At 49.2% G+C, this 27,595-nt stretch overlaps 1 protein-coding gene across 3 annotated transcripts in view; it reads right to left on the minus strand.

The window, feature by feature from the left end:
• Positions 1-1,165: 1,165 nt before the first annotated feature.
• The window catches only part of KSR1 (kinase suppressor of ras 1), a 166,289-nt gene continuing 139,859 nt past the window's right edge, over positions 1,166-27,595 (minus strand). Inside the window, exons 11-21 of one of the 3 annotated variants that reach the window (XM_053569143.1) lie at positions 26,700-26,741; positions 24,015-24,069; positions 23,236-23,284; positions 21,150-21,532; positions 18,841-18,937; positions 15,660-15,793; positions 14,813-14,944; positions 13,177-13,312; positions 8,110-8,243; positions 6,156-6,236; positions 1,166-4,242 (exon numbers count right to left, since the gene is read on the minus strand). In XM_053569143.1, the coding sequence (XP_053425118.1) occupies positions 4,164-4,242; positions 6,156-6,236; positions 8,110-8,243; positions 13,177-13,312; positions 14,813-14,944; positions 15,660-15,793; positions 18,841-18,937; positions 21,150-21,532; positions 23,236-23,284; positions 24,015-24,069; positions 26,700-26,741 (1,322 nt within the window). In that variant the 3' untranslated portion in view covers positions 1,166-4,163. The remainder of the gene's footprint in view (positions 4,243-6,155; positions 6,237-8,109; positions 8,244-13,176; positions 13,313-14,812; positions 14,945-15,659; positions 15,794-18,840; positions 18,938-21,149; positions 21,533-23,235; positions 23,285-24,014; positions 24,070-26,699; positions 26,742-27,595) is intronic. The other 2 variants (XM_053569144.1, XM_053569142.1) reach the window with 2 other exon arrangements.

Raw genomic sequence — 27,595 nt, forward strand, 5'->3', positions numbered from 1 at the left:
TTTTTAAATTTAACAACCTGAAAAGGAAGTCATAAGACCAATTCGATATACATTTACTATGGCAGCACATTTGTTTATACTAACCATTTTAAATTTAAATTAATAGCATTTCTGGAAAACAAATGCAGTTGATGGAAAATATAAAAACTTTCACTGTACAAACTTTACATCACATTCAAATAGGAATGCAATTGATTTTGCTGAATTTATTTCTAAGTTTTTTTTTTAATCCTTTGCGTATTCTATATATAAGATCATATCATTTATGAACAGATCATTTTTCTTCCTTTTCAATGGGGGTGTCTTTTGATTTTTCTTGCCTAAATGCTCTGGCTAGAACTTTCAGTTCTATGCTAAATACGAGTGGCAAAAATAGGCATCCCTGTCTTACTTCTGTTAATTGACTTCTATTTTCATCCCATTGTAGTTGGGAGAGATGCTTTGTATGTTATCTATCTTTGTTAGTCTAGTGAGACCTAAACTTGTGGCCTACTACAGAGTCTAGCCAGGAGAATGTTCCATGACTTAGCAACAAATGTCTGACCAGTAAGTTTCCTAACTTCTGATGAGAGGAAGGTTCTGGAGCCCACGCTATGGCCTGAGTCTTGCACTCACTACCCCGCATTTCTGTGATGATCAGAACCTGTTTCCTCAGCTGAAACATTACAATTCCTACCTGATGATGTTGTAAAAATTAAGTAAGATAACGTCCAGAAAGCACCTTCCTGGCTCAGAGTAGGGGCCGCAAAAAACGTCTTCTCCCACCTGTTCTGCTTTCTCCAGCCTCCAAAGCACCTCAGGACATGTAACTGGAAACAAGAGGCTCCCAGAAATTAGATTTAGATGGATGCCACCACCTCATGCCCCAAGGCTTCTATAGTACAGACATCTGACAGACTCTGGGTGTGCTCTGCTCGTGGGCTTTGTCCCTGTTGGGGGCTGTGTGGACCTTCCTCTGTGTGTCATGGGCTTTTGACACTGTTCCTTCTTCATTCCTCCCTCTGTTTGAGGTCCAAGCATAACTCTCTTACCTTGGAAGGAGCTCCTTAACCCCTAGAGAGGGTTCAAACACATCTGACCCATCCATTCTTGTCCTCCATTCATCCAAAGGCTCCCCAACATTCACTTGCCACTGACCAAAGCAAACACAAGCCCGGGACACCTTGGTATGACTTTATTCACAAACTCCAGACACCCAGGCCTGGCTCAGCACAGAGGGCGTGTTCTTGCCAGTGGCAAAAAACCCCTGATACAGCACATTTGTTAATACTAACCATTTTAATTTAAATTAATAGCATTTCTGGAAGACAAACGCAGTTGATAGAAAATATAAAAACTTTTACTGTACAAATTTTACATCACATTAAAAAAAAAAGAGCAAGTGTGCACCTTGTGGCCCCGAAGACACTAGGTTTGCACACAGTGATGAAATCCTGGCTAATGCAGCCCCATGGAGCAAACCCCCCTGCTAGCTTCACATTTGTCTCTGCCTCACCCCTCCCTCCCCACTCCAAATCAATATAGGTGGATATAGGCTTACAGGGCTCACCATTCTCCTCCATGACCACAAGAAATGCCAGGAAATGACAGAGGGTGTTCTGACTTGGTGACACGGAGAGATCGACTTTGCTACACGCTGCTCACAACCCAGCACTAGCTAGGATTCCAAACTCCAAGTTAGATGGAAAGTCAGAGGGCTGCGGCCCTGGTGGGTAAAGACAGCAAGGCTTCGGAGGTGATTCTGGGAACTGGGGGTGCTGCGAAGGGCCGAAGCTTGGGCTCCACTTCAGACCCCAGAGCAGACTTCCACCGCCAGCCCCCCGAGAGCTCTCACCAAGCCCTCCCACCTTTCTCCTTCCCCTTCACAGTTGGCCGTGAGGGTTGAATTCACAGTATGTGTTGTCCTTCAAGTGTTTCCAAGGCAGACGGAGAGGGCACACAGAAGGGCAATCACGTCTTCCTACCCGCAATTCACAGTCACTTAAGTAAAAAAGGGAGAAGGGGACCATGGTGGGGACGGGGTTCTTAAATGACAGGCAGAGTAGAGGCAGCAGGTCTGCCCAGGGCCTTGGAGAGGAAGGAAGAGGGTGTCCACCAGTTCCTCAGCTCTGCCCTTCAGCCAGGTGGCTTCTGGGTTCCTGGCAGGTAACAGACCCCCATTAGATCGTCAGTTCCTTAAGGGTGGGGATTGTGACTGCTCCTATGTCCCCAACATGTGCACAAGACCAATTACACTGTAGGTGCTCAACAAGAGCTTTCTGAACTGTGACGCTCACTAGAAAAAGCAACATGCAGATTTTTTGCAGGCTGACCCGCTGTGGCAGGGGTCAGGGAGGAGTGGGTCTGACTCATTCAGCTCCTGTCCAACCCAGGGGCTCAGCACTATGCCCACCAGGTCTGCTCTCGCCTGGGCAAAAGCCAATGTCCTAGTGGAAAGATGACAGGTGGACATATGCGCACTGTGACCTCTGGGAAGGTACAGCCGTGTGGGAGGCCAAAAAGATGATGGGAGAAAAGCCCCAAACAGAGCTGGAGCCATGTGGCTCATAGCTCTTCCCTGCTCCCCACACACTGACTGGAAAGGGCCAGGATCCTAATGTCCCAGGGTACTGGCACTGCTGTGTCACCATGCTCCCAAGGAGGGTTCAGCCAGAGGGAGGCAGCCCTGCAATGTCTTGGCACAGCGGCATGTGCTACAGAGACTGGGGGCTCTGCTAGGTGGGTCTAATCGAAAGGCGGGGAGCAAGCTTCCTTCTTGCTCCCAATGTGAGCTGAGAACATGGCCACAGGTTCTGGGCCTGAAGCCAATCCCATCGCAACTCCCTTCACTCCTCTTCCTTCCTGGTTTTGGAGCCTAATGTAATCTCACCCCCACTGAAGTGCTTCTTTGCTGTTTGGAACTTTTCTTCACAGGTGAGTTTCTAACAAGACAGGTAGGGTGCGCTCACATCAAAGAGTTTCTCAAATGCTTCCCCCCCTTTGGTTTTAGATGGACTCAAATAGAAGGCTTGGTGGTGCTAGGGAAGGCTCTGCTGACAGGGGGCTTCCTAGGTGGGCCTGAAGGGGTAGACACAGGCTGCATGCCCCCACCTGAGCGTGAAACAGGGACAGAGGAGCCAGGAACGGGCTAAAGGGTTTTAACAGGACTAGGAGTAGAAGAGGTGGGCAGGCCCAGAACCTTCTGGCATGACTGACGATGGGTTTCTAAAGTGCCAGGGTGACCCTACAGCTGGGAAGCGGGGGTTAGCCACCTGCTTCCTCATCTTTTTAGTTTCCACCCCCAAGTCCTCATGCTGGGCTGCCCCTCTGCCCTGGGGTCAAATATCAGTCAGGGACTGGGATGTGTCTAAAAGCCAAAGACCTTGGTCCCACCCCCTTGCTGCCTGCCTGGGGGCTTCAAAAAAGAAACATCTTTACAGGCATGTGGATGTTTCCTTACCTTGCAGCAGAAGCCCTGGCTAGGAACCGCTGAAACAGTCCAGATGTTATTTGGATTCTGTCTCTACCTTTCCAGTAGGAAAAGCCTGGAGTGTGTGTGGCGGGGGGCGGTCAGAAGGTGAGCCCAAGCTCTCTGGGAGCTCTGAGCTGTGTAATGCAGCTCGGTTCCTAGCTAGGGTTTCCTCTGCAAGACAAGGAAGGGACAGTGTCTCTGCGATAGGATGAGGGGAGACCCCTCCACAAAGGGAGATTCCCCACTGATAGGATTTGGGGCCAAAGCAGAGGCGGGAAGATCTTGTGCCCTACCCTGGGAACAGCCGCAGTCACGATGGTTTTCTTGCTTCCGGCCCAGCATGGGCCCATTACCTACAGGGTCCTCCTAAGGGGACGGCCACTCCTGCCATCTTGGCCATCGGTGCCAGTGCGCCTATGCACCAAATTTTCCTTATTACCTATCATAAAACATCATGTTCACGCAGCAGAAACACACATGTAAACATCTGCTGTGCTCAAGACAGGTTTGGTTGTTGGTCGTGATGTTTTAAGACATAGCAGGTGCAGCTCCATCTCCTGGGACCCGAGTGTTTCTGTGGACAAATGGTCTGAATGGAAGACTCGTGCTCCTGTTCGCAGCACTGCATGGGTGGAGTGTAATTTTTGTCATGGTGGTTTAGAAACACGTTTCAAAAAGAAATAAATAGGCAGCAGGAAAACTGCACAGCTGGCTACATCTTTGGATTACTGGACTCCAGGACGCCCAAGCCAAACCTTTCAAACCGGGGTACAACTTTGCTGCTGTTAATGCTGCAAAGAGGAACAGAAACAAGGGTTACATTATAGCTCTGCTGGTCTTGATTAGGATTAGAGCAACACTAGCTAAGAAATGGGCTAGTTCCAGAAACTCAGCAGAGGGCCCAGCCCCCTAACCAAGAAATGAAAATGATTGTTTGGCAACAGGAGCCCCTGGCCAGCGACAGTAGCTCATTCATCTTTGAACCCCGAGCTCCCAGCACTCTTAACTGCTGTGGGCTTGTCCAAATTGTTTTCTCATTTGCAGCCCAGGAAAGCGCTTCTTACCCCACGTGGAACTGGGAGAGATGGAAAACCTGACTCTCAGAGGCAGGAGTAGCATCTCATGCTCCTTTTAGAAATTGACTCAAATGTTGGGGTGCACGAGGGCCACCTGGAAAGCAGGCTGAAATGCAGATTCCCAGAGCCTAAGTCCAGAGATCCAGGTCCAGCAGGTGTTGCTGGGGAAGATGGGCAGGAATCTGCACATACTCAACGGTGCAGGGACTGTTGCAGGTGGCCCGTCTGCCACAGGCTTAATCGATGCTGGCCTGAGGTCTGGCCTGTGCAGCCCTGGGCAGATGTAAAGGGAGTAACTTTGCCAGGGTGGGGCACAGGGGAGACAGCAGCTTTGTTTTCACTAGTGAACTTGTCTGCGGACAGGCATCCCTTTATGTTAGGACAGCTCTTCTGAGTGTGCCACTGACAACACAGCCCTTCCAAGCCAGCGTCTTTCATGGCAATTGAAAGAACTGTTCATGTCTCTTGCCCCAACTCTACCAGGGGACTGAGAGACAGGGACTTAGAAGAGGGTCTGAGACTGGGGTGCTGGCCTCTGGGCAGTTCTGAAACCATTCCACTCCTCGTCTGGCAGGATCCCCTTGGGTTAAAAGCCAAGCAGAACCCCTACCCCCCTACCCCTATGCACACACTCAGCAGGAGGCTGGTGTGCACAAGTGGGTGGGCTGTGTCTCCCCAAGGTGTTAGTGAGGCAGGGCCACCCAAACGAAAACAAGACCAGCACTCAGATGAAGGAGGGAAAAATAAAAGTCACGTCCAGGAAGGTGGTTAGAAGCTGCTCAGACCGCCTTGGAGGGAGCTCAGTTAGTGGGATCCTCTGGGAACGGTCACTCAGGCACACGCAGGCCACGCGGAGAGGAGAGAGGGCAGTTTAAAAACAGACAAAGCAGAAGTTTCGAGTGAGAAGACCGGAGTAGCAGAGGGTGCGTCACTGGGTTAGTGCCCGTATCTCATTGTGCATTTTAGCAGAAGTCATGTTGCAGAGTGGCCGATTAGGAGGAAGAAAGCCCCGGTGGATGCAAAGCAGCCAGGCCTACAACCTACAGGAGGAAGAGAAGGGAGAACAGCGTCAGAGCCGGAGCCCCAGGGGCACGCCTGGGGAAGCTGGGGGCCTGGCAGGGTGCCTGCTGCCCCTGCAGAGAGACAGGGACATCCCCCACTGCCACAACTCAGCTTGGCAGCACAACTAGCTTAGAATGGAGCCTAGGCATAAAAGAATCCTCTCTGAGCTCCCCCAGGGCCCAGGCATAGGCTGTTTATAGCAAACAGGCCCACAGTCTCGAGCCCTCGACGATTAGAATTTACATCCAGGCGTTTCTGCTCACTGGACTCTCTTCTTCTGAGTTTGGACCCTGGGGGCCCAAATGAATGATCTGAGTTCTTTCCCACCCAGGCATAACTAACTGTCCTCTCTCGGTGTGGTCAGAGGCCCTGACACATGCTGTGGGTCTTCTCTTGCCCTTGGAGAGAAATACAAGCTTGGTGGCTGTGTGAGCTGCAAAAAGGCCACTTGGCTTAAGGGAATAAATCACACAAAATGGGATGGGGATGCAGACACGAGTAAGTGGGGGTGTGCCAGGGGATAACCACAAATAGGTCAAGAGTGCAGGAAGTAACAGAAGACACACTATTCCTCCAGAACCGGACAGGAGTTCTTAAAGTCGGGGTGGCCGAAACGTCCTTTCCCATAGTAGCGGCTCCTACAGCGACTGCGAGAGCCCCGAGACCATTCCGCCAGGTGTGGGAAGAGAGCAGTCCAGCCCGAGCAGGCGATCGCGTCAGCCCCGGCAGACAGGTGGAGTGAAGGGGGAGATGACACGACAGGACAGCATATCCATACCCCACCAACACCCGGAAATGAAAACGGTGACAAGACAAGGAGAAAGAAAAAAGGTTTGACCATTTTAAAAGATAGTAAGAAAAAAAAAAAGACACATAACAGTGACTGTCCCATCTGCAAGCCTGAACCATTCCTATGTGACCCTTTCTAGGGTGAGGAATGCCGCCTAGCAGCATGTGTGAGCTGGGACACGTGTGTAGGGACTGGGGGCCTCTAGGGATACCTGAGCAGGGGTGGCAGACAGGCTCTTGCTCCTCACTGCCCTCAAGAGCAGCTCCGCTTAACCTATTTCATGTACTGGGGCTCTGTGGGAGATGTCACTTTTAGAAAAAAGTGTCATTTGCCATAAAAAATTTAAAACCACTCATCTCATCCAGGAGCCCAGCCTGTGGGGCCAGCATGGCCTGCCAGCTGTTTCTGCACAATCTACCGACTAAGAATAATTTTTACCTTTCTCAGTGGTTGGGAAGGGGGAAAAAAAAAAAAAATCAAGAGAAGACTGTTTCATGACATGTAAAATTTTCATGAAATTCTGCCATCCAGAACCAATTGGAATGGGGCCAGCTCCCTAGTGCAGGCGTCCTCTGTGGCTGCCCCCAGGCCGTCCCAGCAGGGCTGAGAGTCTTGGCGACAGAGGCTGCGCTCGTGCACTGTACGGCCAGTCCCAGGAGTGACGCCTTGAATTGCCTTCAGGCCTGTAACACCTACAGTATTCACCAGCTGGCCCATAAGTCTGCCCACCCTCGATCTTGCCCCAACCTCAGCTCTTTAAAGGTGCACAAACTGAGGCCCAGAACAAGGAAGAACTTTCCCAAGTTCTCACAAAGCATTCATGGCAGGGCAGAGGTTCCTTCGTTTGTTTTGGCAGAGGCAGCCGGAGGAGCAAAGGAAAAAAAGGAATGAGGCAGGATGCAGGAGAGATGGCAGAGGCCTCTGTAGCACTAAGAGAAGCTGCCCCAAGGGCGGAGAGGGCTGTGTGATCAAACAGTGGCTGGGCTTCTCCAGCAAAGACCACAGAAACCCAAGCAACGTGAGGTCCCCAGAACAGGTGGCAGGCTTTCGTGCTAAAAAGCTCTGTGTTTGAGTCAGTGCCTCTATAAGCAACAATGGCTTTGCTTATTTTGGTGACGCTCAGCACCACATCTCTCTGACCTTAAGTGGTCCATTCTACCCCTTCCTAGGCAGAACCTTCTAGTCCTAGCCTGACATCAGTGCTGCTCTGGTAATAGTGTCATGTACCTTTTTTTTTTTTTTTTGAGACAATGTCTCACTCTGTCACCCTGTAGAGAGCTGTGGCCTCATAGCTCACAGCAAGCAACCTGTAACTCCTGGGCTCAACCGATCCTCTGGCCCCAGCCTCCCGAGTAGCGTCCAACACAATGCCTGGCTATTTTTGAGACAGGGTCTCGCTCAGGCTGGTCTTGAACTTGTGAGTTCATGCAATCCACCCACCTCCGCCTTCCAAAGTTTTAGGATTACAGGCATGAGGCACTACACTGGCTCCTGACACACAGTTTATCACAGATGTGAACTGGAGGTGCCTGCCTGTCAAAGGGAGTCTCCAAAATAAACTCCTTAAATGAAATTCTTGGTATCATGTGGCCAGGGAGATGAGTTACCTCTGGCTAATCTGCTTTGGGTATTCCCAAGATCAAAGTCTTTCCCAGAAGGTGTCCCCTAAGACCCCAGGTGAGGCCGCAAGGGCGTGGCTGGCTGTCCTGGCTCCCTGAAGGGGCACTTACTCAGCTGACTTCCAGAAGTGCCCGGGGTGGGAGAGCCGGCGGTTCAGCTTGGGCAGTTTCTCCAGCATGTCCATCAGCAGGCTGAAGCTGGGTCTCTCCTGCAGGTCAAAAGCCCAGCAGGCAGACAGGATCTCCTGCGAACAGAGCTGCCATTAGTGCTGTGGAAGTTGGTTGGGAAGGATAGAAAATGGCAAGGGTGCTCCACAAAAGGCCCCTTCAATGCTCTCAAGTACCCCCCCAGCTGGTGGCCCTCTGCACACCCTGCCAACACGAAGAGCTAAGAAATAACTGTTTCCTTCTTAGGAAGGAAAGCTCCCTTCTTAGACTGACCCTACCCCTAAATAAGAGGAACCATGTTGACAGGCCAGTAATGGGAAAGAGATCAGAAGCAGAGGTGGGTGGTTTTTAGATGACGCCAGGTGGAAGGCACCATGTCTACAAAGTAAAAACCAAGATGCTCAGAAGATGTGTGGGGTGGGGCTGCTGCAGACATGGGGGCTCAGCATTACTGGAATGGAGACCAAGAGTGACCAGGACGACTAAATACCGGGTTGGGGGTGGGGGGAAGAGCAGCTAAGAGTCAGCAGAAAAACTGTTCCAATCATCCCCACCAAGAGCGTCCTTCACGCTGTGACATTTTGCTGCCTGTTCTCAGGATCTGCATGTGTACACAGCACCCCTTTAGCCTTCTGATTCAGGAGTACGCCCGTGAAGAACAGGCCTGCACGCATAGCACAGCGTGGGGGCAGAATGCACACTCTATCTAGACCCAGCAACTCAGGCTTTTTTTCTTAAATTCAACTTGACCCCCTGGGGTTGCCTCCTGCATCAGGAAAACCAGAGATGGAAGATACACAGATTAATACACCACCTCTGGCGGATGGGGGACTGTGTGAGAAGAAGCTATTCTAGCCATAAAACAAGATCAGAGCACAATACAAAAAAAGAAACCAACAAGTAAGTGCTTAAAACTGAAAATATAATTTCTGAGCCAATGTTAGAAGTGCTAGAAGATAAAATCATGGAAATTCCCTAGATTAAGGACCCCATTTTAGATAGGAATGAAAAATATGAAAGAAGGTCAAAGACATGGCGACTCACTAACAAGAACCAGATTCCACTGGCCATAAATTTCTACGAGAGAATACAAACCACTAGGCAGAAAATTATCAAAGACATAATACAAGTAAATTTCCCACAGACGTCCAAAGGGAAAAGGGGCCTTCAGCTGAAAAGGCCCAATAAGGGGACTTCATTAAAAACAAACAAAAAAAACCCCAAAGCAGACATACGAATTTTTGCTACATCAAAAATATCCTCTCTTGGCCTCCCAAGTAGTTGGGACTACAGGTATATGCCACTATGTCCAGCTAGGTTTTCTATTTTCAGTAGAGATGGCGTCTCTACTGAACTCTTGCTCAGGCTGGTCTCCAATTCCTGAGGTCAAGAGATCCACCCACTGTGGCCTCCTAGAGTGCTAAGATAACAGGTGAGGAGCCATCGAACCCAGCCCTGAGGGAAAATTGTGAACCTGGAATTCTATTCCTGGTGTGAGGACAAAATAAAAACATCAGGCACACAAGGATTCAAAGTGTATCCCTCATTCATCCCTTGAGAGGCAATTTCTTGAGGTTTCTCTCTTATTTTGCTGGAGTGCAAAGAAAGCGAGGGGAAGACATGAAATATAAGGACTAGGGTAACTGACCCAGGAATGAATGAAAAAAGAAGGTGAAATCTGTGCAGTGCACCTAAAATCCTGTTGATTCAAATGATAAGAAACCAGTGGGCTTTGAAAAGAATGGAAGAGAGTCCACGTAATAGGTAGAATGCCAAAGGTGCTGAGAGACCTCAGGAATGTGACAATGATGTTTGTTTCTTCTCTCAACAAGAAAAAAAAAAAAAGGCAATGGAAAATCACAGGAAAAACTAAAACTGCACAAGATAGCCAGGGTCCAAATGTGAAGCCGACAAACTCGCTGGCCAGGATGAAGCAGAAGAGACAGACACACGCAGAAAAAAATGCAGCCCCAGGGGATGACCTGGCCAGTGGCGACCAGCAGTGAACACGCTGCTGCTGTCTTCTCACTTTTGTAGCCTCGATCTACAGACACACCGGGGGATTTAATTATGGCAACATGAAATCGACATGAGTAAGGGGAAGGGGGACCAAAGCTGGGCTGTGGAAGGGACGGCATGACAGGAAGCAAAGAGTGGATGGAAAAAGAAGCAGGTGCCTTTGGAGATGGAAAGGGGTGAGCAGCTGCTGGTTTTCAATAAGAACCCTACTGGCCTCTTGATGTCTCCCCAAGTGTGTGTATCCTTGGACTAAATGCCTAAGTCACTGGCTGCTGCGTCTGGGACACAAAGCCCAGTGGTGACACACTCTGCAGTGTGGCTGGGGCAGAGACAGAGAGAGGTGCCGCTGAGCGGGCACTTGCGGCTTTTCACTATGACTTAAAATTGTATTTTATTGTCATTGACTCTCCCACCCTCTTCTCAACAGCAATGTGTTAAATTGAGAAAAGACCTGGCAGGAGAGACCTGATACCCCCGAGCTGCAGCAGACTGGTGGGACTTTCTCTCTGTGTCCCCACTTCCCTACTCCCTGACCCCAAGCTGTTCTTCAACAGCTTCAAAGCACTCATCGCCCCAAACTAAAAGACATCCTTCCAATTAGTTCAGAACTCAACTGTGCTCTGGAGTTACCCAAGAGATTTATTTAAAAATAAAAAATTAACTATGACCTTGGCCCTACCCTTGGCTATTTAATAATGGGCATCTCTGTGGGGAGGGCTTTGCCACTGGCATTTTTATAAAGCTCCCAGATGATTCTGACCTGTAGCCAGCGCTGAGTCCAGACTCCTCTCTGGTCAGCACTGCCCTGCGTCTCTGCCTCCCCAAAGACAGTGCTTAACACTCTCTGCTCCCAATGCCATGCGTGCAGAAAGGGAACGGAGATTGCTGCCAGGAGGGCAACTTACTGAGAGTAATTTTTTTCTCTCAGAAATAACAGACACATATGCATACTCTTGTTTATACAAGCATATTCTTTTTTTTTTTTTTTTTTTGTAGAGACAGAGTCTCACTTTATGTCCCTCGGTAGAGTGCCATGGCCTCACACAGCTCACAGCAACCTCCAACTCCTGGGCTTAAACGATTCTCTTGCCTCAGCCTCCCGAGTAGCTGGGACTACAGGCGCCCGCCACAACGCCCAGCTATTTTTTTGTTGCAGTTTGGCCGGGGCCGGGTTTGAACCTGCCACCCTCAGTATATAGGGCCGGCGCCTTACTGACTGAGCCACAGGCGCCGCCATATACAAGCATATTCTTACTAACTTTTATTGTAAACGTGAAAACTGAAAACCACCTACGGGTCCGATGACAGAAGTAGTTACATAATGGTACAGCCACAGGACAGAAGGGTAGATAGGCTTAACAATAAAGATTTGTTAATAACTTGAGATAATGAGTATAATTAAAACACTATGGGAAAATTCATGATAAAACAGTCATGTTGTGCTCTTGATTTTGTTAAAGATATGCTTTTTAAGCATTTTTTAAAAGATCGGAAGGCAGTGGCTACTTCAGCTGCCATCTGAGCTGCCCTAGAGCCCAGCCAATGGGGCTGCAGCTGTAGGCGGGAGCCCCAAGTCCTCTTAAGGTGTCTAAGGACATGCCATGGTGAAGGTGGCTGGCTCTGGCTCAGAAGAGTAACCCCAAGAGTGAGGTGCTTGTCACCTATCCCCTTTGCCCAATATCCCAGATGAAATGGTATCAGCTGGTCAAATATAAGCCTGTGATTAGTGCTGTAGACTAGAATTTTGGTGTCATTCTTGAAGGAGTATACTGCACTTCAACAAGATAACATGTCCTACAGTAGAATAAAGTAGAATCAAACATGTCATCTTACAGGAGCCTCCTGAAGATGCTCTAGCTTCTTGCTACCTGTCAACTGAGGAAAATATTAAGGCCTTTGAAGATCCTGGGGGAAGAGGAGGTTGAAGTCATCACTGCACCTGTCTGGAGTGCAGTATCAGACAACGATACTACCAGTATTGGTCATGACTTGAACAAGCAGCTCATAGTCTATTCAGATCTTAACCTTGACTAGTGCTAGGTGATCCCTCTGAACGTTCCAGGGTTATGCTATTGGAGTGACTTATTAACATCAAAGCTGTTTTGCCCTAATCCGAATGCTTCGTGAATACGTGGTCATCACTGATTGCACTGAAAACGCCAAGCCCTGGGGTTTCTTTATTTATCACTATGCCATGACAAGGAAACTTACAAACACAGAAAAGCCATTCAGGAACAAGAAGCCAGTGACTATAACTGATTCAGCATTTTGAAAACAAGTTTGCTGTAGAAACTTCCATTTGTTCTTGAACAGTCAATAAAAGCTTTATGGTGAAAGATCTGATTACTCTATAGCATATTTGTATTTGAGCAGTGATAATTTATCTTCTTTCTAACATTTAGGATTTTATTCTCTTTTTTATCTTATAGATCAATGACAATCATTTTCCTTTTATTTATTTTCTTTTTTTTGAGACAGAACCTCAAGCTGTCCCCTAGGGTAGAGAACTATGGCATCACAGCTCACAGCAACCTCCAACTCCTGGCTCAAGCGATTCTCTTGCCTCAGCCTCCCAAGCAGGTGCCCACCATAAGACCTGGCTATTTTTTTTTTTTGGTTGTAGTTGTCATTGTTGTTTGGCAGGCCTGGGCTGGATTCAAACCCACCTGCTCTGGTGTATGTGGCTGGTGCCTTAGCTGCTTGAGCTACAGGCGCCAAGACCCATTATCTTTTTAAACAAAAGACTAGAAGGAAATGAGAAAAGTTACCAATGGGGTGAGAATGACGGCTGTACTTTCTCCTCCACATGTCCCTGTTCCTGCCCTATCTTCAGTCAATATGCACTATTCTAATCACTAGTCACACACCTCCAGGCCACACAACCCCTCATTGGTCCTACTTGTCAGGTGCATCAGTGAAGGGCAACAGTGTCAGGCACCCGAGCCCCACCTTCAGCCCTGCCTCCCCCTCCCAGAGCAGGTGGCTACTCACGCTGACTTCCTTCCCCAGGCTGACAGATGCTAGGACTCGCTTCACACCTTCACCGCTGCCAATCTGCCAGATCAAGGCCTCTGCAGCCTGGTTCTTAAAGGGCCAGTCTCTTGCTTGCAGCTCATACCAAATAGTCCTGCGGAGACCCATCCACATGAGCTCCCATGGCTCTGCCCAGCTCACACCTGGTAACTCTGTGGCCAGATCACTGGCTACCCAAAGCCAGGAGACACGCCAGAGGACCAGGGTCCTTCTCCAGACTTCTTCCTCATCCACCAGGCTCCAGGGATGCTCTGACGGCATCTGCAGGCTTCTCAAGCCCTCATATCTGAGGCAGCACGGGCCTGAGCAGACGGTGGGTGGTCATTCCGACGCAAGCGTCAACCCAGTCCTGCCACTTCCTAGCTGTGAGATCCCTGTACAACTGCCTGACCTCAGTGGGGCTGCCGATGCCTCCAGAGTAACAGAAATGTCAAGCCCGGGCACGGCACACACTGGAGCTCAGGAAATGACACAGTTAAAGGTGAGGGGGAAGGGACAGCAGCTTAGGCCACCCTCGTGTGAGGGACACCCAGGGACAGCACAGGGAGACTGGATGGGGAGCCTTCCTCAGCCTCTCCAAAGCCCCTGGGCCTTCCTGACTCATCGGGATGGGACTCTCTCCCTCAGACCTGTGCTGCCCAACACGGGGCCACTTGCCACAGGGGTCTACTGGGCAACTGAGATGTGGATAGTTGAACCAGGGTGTGCTGTAGGTAGAAAACACACTCTGGAGACTTAGTAGGAAAAGGGAATGTAAAATTTTATATCCCATTGATTTTTTTAATATTGATTACATACTAAAATAATAATATTTTGGAAATACTGAGCTTACTAAAGTATATTACTGAAACTCATATCACCTGTTTCTCTCTCTCTTTTTTTTTTTTTTTGAGACAGAGTCTCATTTTGTTGCCCTCGGTAGAGTGCTATGGCATCACAGCTCACAGAAACCTCCAACTCCTGGGCTCAAGCAATTCTCTTGCCTCAGCCTCCCAAGTAGCTAGGACTACAGGTGACCACCACAGCACCTGGCTATTTTTAGAGACGAGGTCTTGCTTTTGCTCAGGCTGGTCTTGAACCTGTGAGCTCAGGCAACCCACCCACCTCGGCCTCCCAGAGTGCTGGGATTACAGGCATGAGCCTCCACGCCCAGTCTTACCTGTTTCTCTTTTAATTGGCTACTAGAAAACTTTAAATGCTATAGCTGACTCACATTTTGTCTCCACTGGTTAGCACCCAGCTCTTTGTGGGGTACCAGAGAGGAAGGGACAGTTCTTGGTCAGTTCTGGTGAGCTTCCTCGTGGGTCAATGGTTGAGAATGACAGCCACTATTATGCATTTTATATAATTAGGACCCTGACAGGAGATGCTATCATCCTGCCCATCTCAAAGGCAGAGAACCAGAAGGCCAAGGCATGGTCTGGCATCTGACAAGCAGCAGAGCCAATACTTGAAAGCTAGTTTGTTCCCCCACAACCCCCACTGAGAACTAGGCTTTGGAAACTTCAAAGAACGCCTGCCCCTGTTCCAATGGCCACTGCAGCCGTCTCTTCTGGCCACACCTGGCCTCAGAGCACAGGGGGCCCCCGCTCACCCGAAAGCATAGACGTCAGCGGCTTTGGAGAACGGCAGCTGATCCTCATCCTTCCCAGGGGTCATCTCGCGCACGATCTCTGGGGCCAGGTAGCACAGCCAGTCGTGGGACAGCTTCAGCTGGTTCTCCCGCCTGGAGGCCAAGAAGGCAGGACATGGACATGAGCCTTCCAACAGGCAGCAAAGAGGCCTGTGAGCTCAGGCAATCCACCTCTCTCCCTCAGACCTGTGCTGTCCATCTGCCCGGGGGCCAGCAGCACACGCACAACTCAGAGTAAGGAGCTGGACTCAGCTCGCTGGTCCCATACTTGCAAAGGTGCCGGTGCTTTTAGAGAATGTTACAGAGGAGCAGGCTAAGAATGAATCCTGCGAGGGAGCTGCATTTGAAGAGCGGATTCTCTGTGCTAGGACAGAGGGGCACCTCCCTAACCTGAAAACCAGCCCTGCCTATGGATCCCAGCCCTGCCTGGAGCTGGTGCTGGCTCCATAGCCTGCGGCCGCTCTCCCTTCCACAGTCACTCAAATGCTTGGGAGGAGCTTTTTCCCCCCCACACCCAACCCTTTTGAGATTTGGCAAAATAAAACTTGTGCTCTTTTCTCACCATAGGGATGTGAATTTTAGTTCCTTGCCCAAATCAGGGAATAGCCACGGCAAATGTAAGTGAGGGAACCCAGCCTCCGCGGGGGTCAGCCTGAGAATCTAAATGTGACCCCAATCTGATTCTGGACCAGAACCACAAAGACAGGACCACAGTAATCTCAGCAATTGCCAGCCAGAGTGCCCAGACCGCAAGCCCACCCATCGCATACAGCTCCCCCTGTGCCACCAAACACCAAGGCCAACTCACCGTTCTTCTCGGACCACACCTGAGATCCCAAACAGCCCGAAGTCTGTGATGACCACTTTGCCATTGTCATAGAAGACGTTCTTAGATTTGAGATCTTTGTGTACAATGCCCTTGGCATGAAGATACCCCATGCCCTGGAAGAGAATGAGTCTCATGTCAGCAGGGAGTTAAGGTGTGTGGTGATGACCGGGTGTCCGCCCTGGGCCAGGCACTGGATGGACGCTTTGGATGCTTGCCCCAAACTCCCTCATTTCACCATCACCATTCTATGCACGACACTGTCCCCATTTTACAGATGAAGAAACCAAGGCCTGAAGAGGGAAAGTCGCTTGCCCCAAGCCACAGAGCAGTTAAGTAGCAGAGCTGAGATCTGGCCCCAGACCTGTCTACCTAGAAGTTGGCTAAGGTGTGAGGTGTGGGCAGGGCAAAGGGGCAGTGGGACATTAGGGGTGGGATGGCAAATAAACAGCTGTGATATCACCCCAGTTCAGTCACAAAAGGCCCAAGTGAGCTGGGGTCTCTATCAGGATTTGCACAGCTGGCCTCTGCCCTCAGGCAGGGTAAGGGCTCTCCTGGGGGACAGCGGCATTCCCAGAGGGGTCCCCAAACTTAGGCAGAACGACTGTCTGTGCTGTGGTAGAAGCAGCCCTGGACTAAGACAGAAATCCAAGGTCTGAGCTCTGTCTCAGCTCAGATTCTAATTCAGTGTGGCCTTGGACACAATCGCTAAACTTTTTTCTGGAGGCAGAGTCTCATTCTGTCACCCTGGGTAGAGTGCCCTGGTGTCACAGCTCACAGCAACCTCACACTCTTGGGCTTGAGCAATCCTCTTGCCTCAGCCTCTGTAGTAGCTGGGACTACAGGGGTGTGCCATTCTACCTGGCTCGCTGAACTTCTGAGCCTCTGATTCCCCACCTGTCAAGTGAAAGGGCAGCAATGGAAGATTTATAACCAACACTCTGTTTGCACTCAACACTGATAGGCCAGGTGCATGGAGCATGGGTGACCTGATGCAGGCATGATCTCATCTAAGGTCAAAGGCTGTCTTCAAACACCAGGCCCATGGCCGTCCTGCCAGCTCAGAAAGCAGCAAACATAGATTGACCTCCCACTCCCCACACAGGGGCTTCACACATCCAGAAATCTCCAGGGCCATCAAGGTATTTGGGGTGAGGAGTGGAAAGCTGATGTCTAGGGAAAACCAGCTACATTTAGGAAACAGAATGAGCATGAGGCAAAACCAGACAGAACTCAGCCCCAGCAAGAAAGCATCAGAGAAGAACTTCAACCAGATTCTCCTCTGAAAGAAAAGGGAGGGTGCAGGGTCTGCAGGGAGCTCCATCCTGAGACGGAGGCAGGGAGCTCCAGGAAAGGGTAAGACTCCAGCCTGAACAAGATGATCCTTCTTCAAATATCTGCCCATTTCCCAAACCAAACCAAGGCATAAGCCTTCCCTGTAGCCAGAGCCACGACTCCAAGAGGACAAGTTACTGTACTTCTCCAAGGCTTATTTGTAAGGTGTCACCATCCAAAAAGGCCAGTTTAAAGAGACAAGACGTAAAGGGCTGGGTCTGGAGCACAAATTCTCCTCCCTTCCCATAATTTTATGGTATTTCCACAACAGCCTCAAAGTGGAAAATCTTCTAACCAAAGGTCAGGCCTCCTTTGTTTATTGACTCAAAGCATTAGACATAAGAACATAGGAGAAGGAAGTGGCTCAGAAGTTCCCAATAGAAACGGGCTAGGGATAGTTTTCAACAGGATCAAAATCAATCCAGCTCTGTGGCTCTAAAACCTTTAAGTAACTTTTGTCCTCTGCCTTGGTATCTTCCAGATGCTTCCATATCATAACTCAGCTGGTCAGGAGCCAGACAGACATAATGTCCCAGCACTCTCACGGTAAGGACAGAGATGAGTGTGAGGGAGGATGGCAGGGTGGGGGAGACACAGGGATAGGGTGGGCAGAGTGGGGTTGACATGGGGACAGAGCCCAGGACATCGAGGGGGAAAGGAAGTCTGCCTTCCCACTCTGTAGCCCCTTCTAATCTCTCTGAAATCACACAGACTACAACTGAAGGCAAAAGTGTTATATTTTGGTTTCAGTCTTCAATAGCTTGATTCATTAATTTAGCCACATAGAAATGTCACCTGGAAATCTTGGTTTATCTGAAAATATCATTGTGATTTCTATTCTTTCCTTTCTAAACACAAACACAAAATTGGACAGGATGAAGAAAGGGAAGAAGGGAGAGAGAAGAAAAGGAGGAAAGAAAACGGGAGGGGGGACTTGGTGAGAGCTGATAAGTGAAAGCTTTTCAACTCACTCAATGAGAAAAAGGAAAGAAAAAAAGAACGCCTATCTATCACCTTTCTAGTTTTTATTTGGGTCTGTTCCTTGCTAAATAAAGCAACAAAATTTCTTTTCTTTTTTTTTTTTTTTTTTGGCCGGGGCTGGGTTTGAACCCGCCACCTTCGGCATATGGGACCGGTGCTCTACCCCTTTGAGCCACAGGCGCCGCCCCTTTTCTTTCACTTTTATTTAACTACTTTTAAACGTGATAAAAGAAAAGAAAAAAGGTGCCTCGGCTGAGCCTGTGATCTGGTGATCTGATGTGAAACTTGAATTTGGCTTTGGTTTTCAAAAGTTTAATTCCTTAGTTTAGCCACTTGGAGGAAAAAAAAAAAAAATCCTTTAAGGCAGAAATCGTGAGTCCTTTTGTGTGCCCTGAAAGGAAAATTCCACCCCACCTGCCCTTCCCATCATCAATCTCCACAGCTCCTCAGCCAGGCGCTGCGACACATTCTATCTCTCCCTGGATTGCTGTCTTTTCTCCTGGCACCAATTCAGGGAAGGGTACAGTAGTGCTCCCATTTTATACGGAAAGATGCTGAGACTTGGAGAGGCTAAACGATCTGCCCATGGTCACACAGTAGGTGTGACCAGGATTCAAACTGCCTGCCGAGTTCCTCCCTAACCAGTTCAATTCCATCAAGGCTGAGTGGACGGTCCCCAGCTCCAAGTGGATAAAACAGGGACAGAGGGAAGGAGAGAGGGTCGCACCCTTGAGGAGCCCGAGTTAGAGGGAGAGATTAAAGCAGACATGGGCCAACAGAGCAGGAAAGTGACTGGGGGCTCTGGCACCAGCAGAAACCCCCTCTTTGCAGCCGGATACTCCTTTACCTTAATAATCTCCTGAGCAATCTGTCTCGTCTTGTTGATGTCCAGAGATGTCTTGGGGTCCCTCACAAACGAGTGCAGTGTCCTCCCCTTGCAGAAGCTGTTGAGAGTGGTGGGGTCAGAGGTCTGGGGCTAGGGCAGCCATCCCCACCCCTCATGGAACCCATGGGGAGAACTATGCCTACCCACCCCTGAGGATTCTGCGCCCTCTGGACTAGGTGACAAAGAATCCTCTCTCTTGACCAAGCCTGATGCCCACTGCTACTGGCTTGCAGCTTGCCATGTGTGTAAACACATACGGTCACCCACACACCCCTGTTCCTCGAGGTCCAGTGCCTGCCCGCTCTGCAACAGGAGACTCAGCTCATCACAGCTGCCAACAACTCAAAGCAGCCATCCTTGATGGGTTCAAGGAAGGATCGTGACCACTAAAATCCCAGTGGGGCAGAACATCAGGGCCCTGGAGCTGTCATTACTGTTGTTGTTATTGTCATGGAGCTTTCAGTATCATAAAGGAGTGTGCAAGGAGGGAGAGAGGTGAGAAGGGTATCAGAGGTGTCAGAGTGATTACTGGAAAAGCAGCCTGGGTTCTGGGTCTCTCCCTACGTCAACTCCTAAATCCCAGTGAAGAAGGACTCAGAGAACACGTGGTTCATTCTTGGCTCCAGGGAGGGGCTATATCACACCATCTTAGGGAGGGACTGTTTTTTTAGGAAGATTCTTGGAGCCTCAGAACCAGGCAACGGGTATGGAATACGGGTTGACGGTCTCCTTATCTATGTTCCATTTTTCCTCAGCATCTCCTGAAAACATAATACGGAATTTTTCTTTGTTTGTTTGTTAATGAATATTTTGCTGTTTCATTATGTGTATCCTCTTTTACAGACTCAAATCTCTCATAGAATTGGGTGGATGCGTTAGACAGAAAGATGGAAAGATGATGGACAGGCAGGTGCTGCCAGGGCTGTGGAGCTGGCGAATTGTATCCCCTTGCGGTGGTGACCTGGGTGACCTCACGCTACTTCCAGGAGATATATAACTTATATATCTCCTTTGATAGATAAGGAAAATGAAAATTAATTTTTACTCGGTAAATACAGTTTGAGGAGAAAAAGGTTTTCTTTTCTTTCTTTTTTTTTTTTTGTTTGCAGTTTTTGGCTGGGGCTGGGTTTGAACCTGCCACCTCCAACATATGGGGTCAGCACCCTACCCCTTTGAGCCACAGGCACTGCCCAAGGTTTTCTTTTTTAAAACAGAGTTCAGCAACTGGGACATCATCAGAGCATGAATGTGAGTTCTTTTGGCTGATGGGATCTGAGTGATTTTTAGTTTCTTCTTGAAACTTCTATGTGTAGACCAACATTTCTCTAAGGGCCTCATTTACTTTTCCGGATTTTAAAAGCAAAACGCAATTTTTTTTAAATGGCCCTGGGCAAAAATGCTTTAGTTTTACACCCCCTGGTGCTCTGGGGGAAATGTAGATTGATAATGAATGTAAATGGTGCACACTTTCTACAACAGAAAGGTACACTAGACATCAAAATGTTCCATATGCACACTCTGACCCAAACATACCACAGAAGATCAAGACATACAAATGAGGTGCTCATTGTGACAAGGTGTCCAGAAAAGAAAGGTGCTTAAATAAATTATGGGATGAGCAGTGATCTGCTTGAGAGAACCAAGGCTCAGTTGTGTGACTCCTCCCAGTTCTGCTCCACTTTCAGTGAGATCAGGTTGTTAGCTTGAAATCGACCACGGTGGGATTATTTACACCAGAGGAATTGACAGATCCTACAATTAAGGTTTCCCTCCTCATTGCCTGAAAGCTGGTTGTTATTTCCCAGCGCATCACTGGGTTCAACCTTGTGATGGGAGTACTTGCAGGTGCTAAAAAGAATAAAGTCAGATCTACAATCAAGCAGAGAAAGTAAGGTATAAACAGTATAACCTCTTTTTTTTTTTTTTTACAAAGGAAAAAACAAACAGTTTAAAGACCTGTGAACACATGTAAACTTCTTCATATTAAAGGAAGGAATGTTAAGGAACTGTTTACAATGCCCAGCCTTGGGAAGCGTCCAGTGGGGGTAAGAGGGGATTGGCTTTTGCTTTTACCTGTTATGGGACATTTGAATTTTCTCTAACCTTATAGAGGTATCACCTTATTTATTTTTCAATGTCAGTGGGGTTTGTGAGTGGGGAAGTTATACCCATTTTTGGTTTTCCTCTCTGTGCCTCTCTGTTTGAAAACTTCTACACCATCCAGGGCACTGACGCAGAGGAGACAGCTCCCAGGGAAAAGGGCTGGTTACCTGGTGATGATGGCCAGATGGGGAGGGTTCATGCAGGCACCCATGAAGAGCACCACGTTTTCATGCCGCGTCTGCCGGTAGTTCATCACCTCCTTCTTGAACAGCTTCAGGTGGTCCTGGTTGTGGCCGTCCATCTCCAGCAAGCGGATGGCCACCTCGCCATGCCAGCGGCCACGGTGCACCCGGCCCCAGCGGCCCTGTCCGATGGGCTCACCCAGCTCCACCTGCTCAAAGGGGATGTCCCACTCCTGCAGGTACACGCTGGTCTGGCTGGCCTTGCGAGAGATGGGGCCCCGCCAGGGCCGGCGGGAGCTTGGCAGGTCATCCACCTCATCGTCCTCATCGTCTTCGGCCTCTGACTTGCCAGCTTCTGGCTCCTCAGCCTAAAAGGAAAGCAGGAAAGAACAGAGAAGGGCAGCAGATCTGGACTCAGCCAACTTCTCTCCCCTTCCGTGAAGCACCCATCCCTAAAGTACAGGAGTTCAGAACACACAGAGAGATAAGGAAGGAAAGAAGCATGAGGTCAGGAGACCCGGAATCTAGTTGCAATTCAGCTCTGGCTTGCTGTGGACACTGAGCAGCTCATTTATTAGCATCACTGGATCTCAACATCGTTATCCACAAAATATGGCGGTTGGCCTTCAGGACCCCTGAGGTCCTTCATCCTGCTAACTCCAAGATCTCCCTATGAACAACATCTAATTATTTAGAGAAGAACATTAAGATTCCTGGCAAAGAAGAATTTAACTGCATTCATTTTTCTGGTATTCTTTCATTTACACACAGAATGTCTGATGCTCCCCTGGGCAGGAGTATATCAGCCTGTTAACATTCTCTAAGCTACTCTACATCATGAAGATCCAGGCTCAGCTGACACTTTTGTTCAAGGATCCAGACCAGTCAGTGTCTTTCAACCTTTTTTATCTCATGGCACACTTGAACCTACAGTTAAACTTCCATGGCACACTTAAATTATGTTGATCCAAAAAAGAAAAAGAATAAAAAACAGAATATATTTACTATGCTTTAAATGTCTTCTGAAAATAATTTAATTAACAATCTTTCAAATTTTTCACAGCATACCTAAGATCTTCTGAGGGCACACCAGTTAAAAATCACTGATCTAGGCTCGGCGCCTGTAGCTTAAGCAGCTAAGGTGCCAGCCACATACACTAGAGCTGGCGGGTTAGAATCCAACCTGGGCCTGCCAAACAACAATGACAACTACAACCAAAAAAAATAGTCGGGTGTTGTGGCAGGCGCCTGTAGTCCCAGATACATGGGAGGCTGAGGCAAGAGAATTGCTTAAGCCCAGGAGCTGTGAGCTGCGATGCCACAGCACTCTACCCAGGCTGACAGCTTGAGGTTCTGTCTCAAAAAAAAAAAAAAAAAAAAAAAAAAAAATCACTTATCTAAGGCTGGGTGTGATGGCTCACACCTGTAATCCCAGCACTCTGGGAGGCCAAGGTGGGCAGATCTCTTGAGCGCGTAAGTTCAAGACCAGCCTGAACAAGAGTGAGACCACCATCTCTAAAAATAGCCAGCCTTTGTGGAGGGCACCTATAATCAAAGCTATTCGGGAGGCTGAGGCAAAAGAATCTCTTGAGTCCAAGAATTTGAGGTTGCAGTGAGCTATGATGCCATAGCACTCTACTGAGGCAACAAAGTGAGATTCTGTCTCAAAAAGAAAAAAAAAAAAGAAACAAAGAAAGAAAATCACTGATCTAGACAGTGGTTCTTGACCCTGACTATAACCAGAAAATCAGAATCGCCTGGGGAGTCCTGACAACACACAGATGCCTGACCCTATCTGGACTGAACAGTTTCCCAGGCCAGAGCTCAGGTAGGCTGAGAGTGATGACCGTGAGAATGAGGAACTTTAGTTAGCCTCAAAGACAGAAGAAAAAGGAAGCTCACTCTGTCGCAGCCTCACTGTTCTTCCCTGCTGCAACGGCACCTGGGAACAGCCCCAGCTGGGGGCTCAGCACCCACTCACTGCCCAGAGCCCTGATGCTCTGAGAGGGGGTGGGGAGGAGAGGACAGAGCAGGAGCTGTCTATGGACTTGTGTGTCAGGCCCTCACTCACCTCCACTTCGTGAACCTCTAACACGTCTGCTTTCGGCTGGTCATCGAGCCTAAAAGTAAAATACGGTTTGTCAAGTGGACCCTAAGGTGGGCTACTCTGTTCTCAGTGGTCAGGGGGACTTGAGTAAAGTCTGAGAGAAAAGGCCAGCAGGCTAGATCCTCACTCGGACCCATGCCTGGCTGGGAAAGGCAGTGGGGACGCCGAAGAAACAGGCAGAAGGCCAAGCACCAGGCCCGCCCCCTCCCTTTCAGATGTGACACTGCAGTACAGGGGTTCTAGGCACACACAGGATTGGAACCTGACAGCCTTGCATTTGAGAAATAGCTCTGTCGCTTTCTACTTGTGCGACCTTATGTAATTTCTTAACTACTCTGGGCCCACTGTCTACTAAGGATGACACCTGGTTTAATACCCCTGCACCAGGCTGAGGACTAAGTGAGGGAATGTGAGTCAAGTGCTCAGAATGGCTTGGCATGGAGGAAGTTTCGAGTAGGTTTCTCTAACTCTGCCTGCCCTAGGTCCACCCCTCCTGGTTACAAGATGGCACCCTGCTTCCTATGCAGCCCCATCCCATGTTGGCTGCATCTACAGGAGGCAAATGGAACCCTCTGGCTGGTTTCACTGCCCCAGAGGGTGAATTAGCCCAAGGAGTTCTCTGGCTGGCTGGCCCAGGCTGGGAGGGTCAGCAATTTAAGGGTGTGGGTGGGTGGTCAGGGATGTGGGACCAGCCGTAACAAATCCCATGGGAGAGAAGGCAGACGCAGCAGAGGGATGCCTACCGGGTGCTGTCCGCGGCATCGGGGAGCGGGGCTGCCTGTGCGAAGGCTGAGATGTCTGCAGGAAACAAAAAACAAATACAAAATCTGAGACCTTTTCCAGTCCCCACAAAGACACTGTGCTTAAAACCCAGGATACTCCGCAGTTGGCCCTCCCAGAGCAGACTGCCACGGGTTCTCCAAACTAAGACCAACTGTGCTCTTCCCAGAAGCTTCTCTGGACTCAGCCTCCACAACACTTGTCCACAGCTCTGGTCCAGGAAGGGGCTCAGGGCGGTTAAGGAGGGCCAGACTTCTCAGTTGACACCATACAACTGAAGCCAAACCTTCTCATACCAGCAAGCGATACAAGAAAACTGGGCCATCATTTAACTGGACAGGCAGCCAGAGCACCTTCTCTGCAGGAGGGTCCCTCTATTTGGAGGCAGGCGCTGGGGGCAACAACCATTGCAAGTAATGAGACTCCTTCATTTGGGCCTGTAGAGGCCAAGGGCAGGACTGGCAGGTGGCTCATTAGCGACACCTGGTGTAGCTGCTGGCAATTTCCAGAGCAAAGATCTGGGTGTGAGCACTGGCAGAGCAGCTCTCAGGGGAGAGGAAGACATTCACCGTCCACGCACCAGGGGGCCTAGGAATGGGCAGCTGGGCCGACCCCTGAGCCTAGGACCTTCTCAGTTTTAGCACTGACAGTTCCCTTATCCAGGGACACCAGAACAGAGGGTCACTCTAGTATGAAACCAAGTGCTATAGGAGATTGAGGTCCCTGGGCCTGGCCACAGGGCAGCCTCCCTCCCACCTCTTTTCTGCAAAAAGAGGCTGAAAATGGCAATGGGCCATGCTCTCGGCAGCCTTTGTGGATGCAGACTCACTCTCCTGGCTCACCCATCAGGCCTCCAGGCTATTCCTAAAGGTCATCTGAACCAGACCTGGGTAACATCTCTGGAACCTCACAGACGTGGAGAAGCTGATAGACTTCTTAAAAGGGAAACACTCATGTGCCCAACATCCTGCATTCTGTTTCTGGGATCTGGGACCTCAGAGCCTTTGCCAAAGCTTTTCCCAGACACTGCTACCCTACACCCACAGACCTCTGGGAGCTGTCTGGTGCTTTCACTCACCCAATGATGCTCATTGAGATCAACACATGCCTAGGTGTGGGGGGACTGGAAGTTTTTGGGGGCCTGGGGAGAAAGAACACTCCAGCTAGGAAGGCAAAATGTCTCCGAAGCCTTACACTTTTCCTTAGAAGTTAAAGAGTGTATTGTGCATTCTCTCCCAAAATGTGTCTGGGTTTATTTTAATAAAACTAGATTTCCTTAGCTTGGCACCCATAGCTCAGTGAGTAGGGCACCAACCACATACACCAAGGCTGGAGGGTTCAAGTCTAGCCTAGGCCTGCTAAACAACGATAACTGCCACCAAAAAATAACCAGGCATTGTGGAGGGTGCCTATAGTCCCAGCTACTTGGGAGGCAGAGCCAGGAGAATCACTTAAGCCCAAGAGTTGGAGGTTGCTGTGAGCTGTGATGCCAGGGCACTCTACCAAGGGTGATATAGTAAGACTCTGTCTCAAAAAAAAAAAAAAAAAAAAAAAAAAAAAAAAGATTTCCTTTTACTCCTCCACATATCTTCACAGGGGTGAAACAGACCCTTCTGGAAGAGGAGTGTTTTAGGGTACTCCACTGAATGCATCCTGCAGCTAGGAACCAGGAATGCAGAGGGGACTGAAGCAGAAACAGGTGTGAGAGCACACAGGCGCTCAGCTACTCACAGATGCCTCCTGGCAGCCCCAGGCCCTGACAGCCTGCAGGTGCCCAAGCAGAGCCAAGATGGTCCCGTAAGGACGCACAAATGTGCCAAATCAATCTCCTAATGCAGCTGGGCTGGGGGAATAGGAAAACCTGGAATAACCAAAATACTGTGACTTCAAGACTGTCCTGTTTAATCCAAGAAAAAAAAAAAAAACTGAACAGTAGCCTTTGTCTAAAATACCATCATGCTCAACACCTCCATCTAGAGAAAAAAAAGCACTAATATCATACACTCCTTAGGGGCAGGAATATGATAAAATGCAAAAGTTGGCACCTAGTAGGTGTGAAAACAATTTTTCTGAAAGGGAATCAATCAACGGGTGGAATTACTAAATTGAAAGTTTTTTTTTTTTAATTTCCTGCAATAAAGAGGCATTTCTAGTGATGGCCAGCAGATGGCACTATGAGGTAAAGCTCCGGAAGGTGAACCTGTTGGGACAAATGAAGCCTGCAGACCTTCCCCAATTGGTTTCCACTTCTTTAAGACAAGGCCAGTAGTTTACTATCACTGTGTAGGGGAGGATATGGCGACAGATGCTCACAAGGCATCAGTAAAAAGTTCTCTCCTCCATTCTGCAAACTGAGTCCTAACTAGTCCTAGTTCTGTGACCTTGAAAAAGGTGCCAGCAGCCTCTACGTGCAAAAAGGCTGGGCAGGATGGATTCCAGTGTCCCAGCCAGCATGACTGCCATATAAGGGGCCCATCTCCAAGAAACTTGCCCTGTCCCCTTCCCATCCTCAAGGGCCAGTCAGCTCTCAAAACAGATGGAGGGAGACTCAAGTACCTCCAAAGGTGCCCAGGGAGAGGGCACCGAGGGGGGCTGGACAGAAAGGCTTGCAGCAAGAGGCAGTTAGTAGAATCATGCAAAGGACTCACCTGGAAAGATAAACTGCTGTCTATGATGAATGAAGTAGGCAGCTTTAAACAGAAGAGGAGGTGAGTCACACACACAGAACTGCAAACTCAGCAGGGGAGGGGCAGTGCAGGCCTTGGCTTGGGAGATGCGGACTTGTTAGGGTGACCCTGGCAAGGGCAGGCTAAGCCATGCAGGAAAGACAAAAAGAACTAGGAGAAAATGGGCCCCAGCAGGAGCCTCCGGGGATAAAGGGTCCTGCACTTGAGGACTGGTGCTTCTGAGACCCAGTCTCCACGGCCACCTTATTGCACAAACCTGGTCAGTGCTCTGCTCTGTGAGGGCAAAATTCAACATGGTAGAAAAACAGGGATAATGAAAAAGCTTAACAGCATTGTGTGCAGAGGACTAACAGGGCTCCTCCTGTTTAACTCCAGAAGGCCACCCCGGCACACATACAAAACTTGTTCTCTCCTAAGGGGATCCGAAAGGAACGCACTGGGGTTCTGGAATCTGACGCAGCACATTCTAACCTCAGTTCTACCACTGACAGGCTCTGGGACCTTCAGAAATTAGTTAACCTCTCCAGCTGTCACACTGCACGAGGCAGTTTGTGTAAGCACAGCCACGTGCTGTAGAGGATGCAATGATGGGCCACATACTTGATGGGGGTCCCGTGAGAGGATAATGGACCGGCAAACTTCCTATCACCCGGTGACACTATAACCATCGTACTGTAGTAACACTCACGTTTTGGTGGTGACACTGGTGCAAACATAAAAGTACAGCTCATGCAATCATGGGCCTTACATGATTCTCAGTGACAATAAACAGCTACGTAACTGGGTTACGTACTTATTATGCTTTTTAATCATTATTTTAGAGCTTTCTCCTTCTACTTATAATAAAAACAAAAGCT

Source organism: Nycticebus coucang, chromosome 18, assembly GCF_027406575.1.
Source record: "Nycticebus coucang isolate mNycCou1 chromosome 18, mNycCou1.pri, whole genome shotgun sequence".
In the NCBI taxonomy this organism is placed as follows: domain Eukaryota; kingdom Metazoa; phylum Chordata; class Mammalia; order Primates; family Lorisidae; genus Nycticebus; species Nycticebus coucang.